Source organism: Plectropomus leopardus, unplaced genomic scaffold (assembly GCF_008729295.1).
Source record: "Plectropomus leopardus isolate mb unplaced genomic scaffold, YSFRI_Pleo_2.0 unplaced_scaffold24145, whole genome shotgun sequence".
NCBI lineage: Eukaryota > Metazoa > Chordata > Actinopteri > Perciformes > Serranidae > Plectropomus > Plectropomus leopardus.
The window spans coordinates 1-3,440 of NW_024626208.1; the positions used below are offsets into that span (position 1 = coordinate 1).

General features: G+C 38.6%; 1 protein-coding gene across 1 annotated transcript; it reads left to right on the plus strand.

The window, feature by feature from the left end:
- Positions 1 to 161: 161 nt before the first annotated feature.
- LOC121966361 (putative nucleoside diphosphate kinase) lies at positions 162 to 2,469 on the plus strand. Its single transcript, XM_042516465.1, has 3 exons — positions 162 to 419; positions 623 to 735; positions 2,039 to 2,469. The coding sequence occupies exons 1-3, from the start codon at positions 177 to 179 to the stop codon at positions 2,148 to 2,150; spliced, it is 468 nt and encodes a 155-aa protein (XP_042372399.1). The 5' UTR covers positions 162 to 176; the 3' UTR covers positions 2,151 to 2,469.
- The last annotated feature ends 971 nt before the right edge of the window (positions 2,470 to 3,440 follow it).

The window sequence follows — 3,440 nt, forward strand, 5'->3', positions numbered from 1 at the left end:
TAGATGATAATCTCTAACATTACATTACGAAGACGCTAATTTCAGCCCTTTTGAAGCAGGGTCTGTGACATGAATATCTGGTACGCCTCCCTTCTCTTCTCTTTAACAACAGATCATGATCTCCAGCCCGAGGTGGCATGGGTACTTGTTCAATACTACAAAAGCAGAGGGACACCATGATGTGTTTCATGTCATTGAAGTGTGCTGCTACAGGAAATACTCTTTCCTGTCAGCAAATTGCAGTCTTATGTTCACTTATCTCAGTTTTACGTAAAAATCTCCCAAATCTGACCCCTGTCTCTGTCTCCCCTCTGCAGCCCAGTGAGGAGCTCCTGCAGGAGCACTACATCGACCTGAAGGAAAGGCCATTCTTTCCTGGTCTCATCAAGTACATGAGCTCTGGTCCAGTGGTTGCCATGGTAAGAAGAGACAACAGATTGTTAAAGACTGTGACATGTGTCTGTTGAACCAGGAGCCTTAACGCTGCTCTGCTGCCTGGCTGTTATGGAAAATAAATGCCCAGCCTCTGACAGCGGTTAAGAATGTGTTAATTGCAAGGATTGCTTGGAAAAATGCTGAGAAAGCAGCTGGCTTCATCTCCCATCATCCCTCTGTGCTTCAGGTGTGGGAAGGCAAGGGTGCGGTGAAGACTGGCAGGGTGATGCTGGGCGCAACCAACCCCGCTGATTCATTGCCCGGAACCATCAGAGGAGACTTCTGCATCGACGTCAGCAAGTGAGTGCTTTATTTGACCTCCATAGCTAGGAGAGGCCGATATATCCAAGATACTCTGTGTCGCAGCTTGGTCCACATGCATGTATAAAATGACTAGATTGCAATTGCAGATTATAGATTGTTAAATCGTTTTCACCAGCCTATTTAGTAGGGAGTCGGCAGATAATTGACTAGGCTGATTACTTGCCAATATTTGGCAGTTATCTGTATTGTCATTTTATTATAACGATCCCTGCCAAAATTAATACATTAAAAAGTGCAAAGAAAGTGTCAGCATGGGAGGAGCTTTAACTTTGTAAACCTCAGGGAGCTATTTTATATTCATTTTTATTTTTATTTTCACTTGACTTAATAAAAAAAAAGTTGACAGGAACTTGCAGTTTATCATGTTGACATTTTCTAAAGGTCGTTATGTGTTGGAGTTTGGTTTATTCCAAATTCTAAATATTGACAGAATGATGTTCTTTTTATTGTAAATGCATATTGGTTCCTAATATTGTTTATCGGTCTCACTAACTGCTAAAAATCGGTATCAGCTCTGAAAAACCAATATCCGTCAACCCCTACTTTTCAGTCACATTTCGTGACCATGGAGCATTACTGCGATTTGATTCTGCAATATTACTTTTAATATATGACCTGGAGTTTCCAGCTTACAGTGAACTTCATGAGTAGTAGTGGTGGTCGTGTGAGCAGGTGAGGCGTTGGTTCCGTCGCAACCATTTATTCACATTTTGACACCACAGAGCAACAGTGCGACTTGGAAATATTAGTAATATATGAACTGGAGGGCTGTTAGTTTGTTGCTGCTCACGGTGAATGAATCCTTGCGGTATCTGTTTAACTGTCTGCTAATGTAACAAAACTGTTGACTGGAAGCTGCAAGTCCACAGCAAAAACATCAACACTTCCGGCCTGAGACAAGCCCCGTCCGTCAAAATAAAAGCACCATGGGTCCAGCTCTCATTTATTTAATGAGACTTTCTAAAATTGTATTAAGTAGTACTCTAACCTTCTTATAACCGCATTTTATAAAAAAAAATTTGTTACAACAGCAGTGTATACAACGTATATTTATATTCATTTCATTTCAATTATTGTAGTAGTTAAAATAGTTTAAAGAACACTTAAAAATATTTCAATATATATTTTGTGTCGCGCTATAGCCCTAAAATATTGTGATGATATTTTAAAGCCATATCGCCCAGCCCTACAGACAGCAGTCAATAATTGTGACCCAACTCCTTTGGATATTACAGTCTTTAGACTAATTTCGATTCCTCGATTTTTGCTCTTTTCACAGGAACATCATCCACGGCAGCGACTCAGTGGAGAGTGCCAACAAGGAGATTGCCCTGTGGTTCAAAGACGACCTGGTCAGCTACACTAGCTGTGCCTTCGACTGGCTCTACTGAGCACTCCGGGCCCTGCAGCAGTCCTCACTGGTTGAAGACCAGTCAAAACTTTTGCCTCAGATTAAATTTTTTTTCTGTCCATAGCAGGAGAAGAACTGATGTGAAGTTCTTCATGGCTCTCAGTCCTCACATTCCCTCTTGACATCTACCCATCATACTGTACCTGGATCCGGTCTGTGTTTGAGGTCCATGTCTAGCCTTCATTCCTGTAGGAACATTCCATTCATTCCCTGAATGTACAGTTAATGACTGAAATAGTCTTTGACTGTCTGTTTTGTTAAAGGTGATCTGCTTTCCAATAAAATGCACACAATACCAAGTGGCCCTTTTGTTCATTGGTCAGATTACACACAGCACTAATGTACACGTGATCCTGTGGCTGTTATCATACCGGGTATGTTTGTCTACGATACTGAAAAAAAAATTCAATTGGATGGAGAATCTCTTATTTTCAAAAGGGTAACTTTTACACAAATTCTGTTTTGAAAAAAAAAGTTTTATTAGTAGTTACCATGATCGATAACCAATATTTGGAATCAGTATGCATTTACAGTAAAAAGAAATTTTGTCTGTCAATATATTTAGAGTTTGGAATTTAAAAAACTCGAACATAATACTTTTAAAATTTTAACTTAGCAAATTAATATAAACTACAACAGTCATAGTCATTTACAACACGTTATACCATCTCGAAAACTGCTGAAACGACATATTGTAGCTTGTTGAAGTATGTTAAAGTACAGCATGTTCATAAAACGTCATAATATAGCATGTCAAGAAAATGGGTGAGAAAGACTTGGTACAGTATGTTGAAAAATGTCAAATGCTGTTTTTGGCCATATTATGATGATTTTGACTTATTTGTCCACTAAGTATACTTAACATGTCTCGACATGCTATACAATGTCATCTTCAGCTGTTTTTTCGACATGTCAAAATTTGATGTTTTTCGACATACTGTGCTATGTTGTTTTAACCCATTTTTTCGACATGCTATATTATGGCATTTTTGGCTGTTTTGTCATGCTAGTATACTATGACATGCATTACGATGTTTTCAGCAGTTTTTTCGACAAGTCAAAATTTGACATTTTTCGACATACCATAGCATGGCTATTTCGGTTGTTTTTTTGACATGCTATATTATATTTTTGACATGCTATTCCATAACATGTTTCAGTATGCTATTTTATTAGGTTTTCAGCAGTTTTTTTGGACGTCATATTTTTTGCACCGTTCTATGCTATGACGTGTCTCGGCATGCTATTTTATGTGGTTTTCAGCTGTTTT

Excerpts from the sequence above, each read along its gene's own strand:
- LOC121966361 (XM_042516465.1), top strand. The coding sequence starts at position 177 with ATGATGTGTTTCATGTCATTGAAGTGTGCTGCTACAGGAAATACTCTT. Across the intron at positions 420-622 it reads CTGGTCCAGTGGTTGCCATG|GTGTGGGAAGGCAAGGGTGC; the intron begins GTAAGAAGAGAC and ends TCTGTGCTTCAG. Across the intron at positions 736-2,038 it reads TTCTGCATCGACGTCAGCAA|GAACATCATCCACGGCAGCG; the intron begins GTGAGTGCTTTA and ends CTCTTTTCACAG.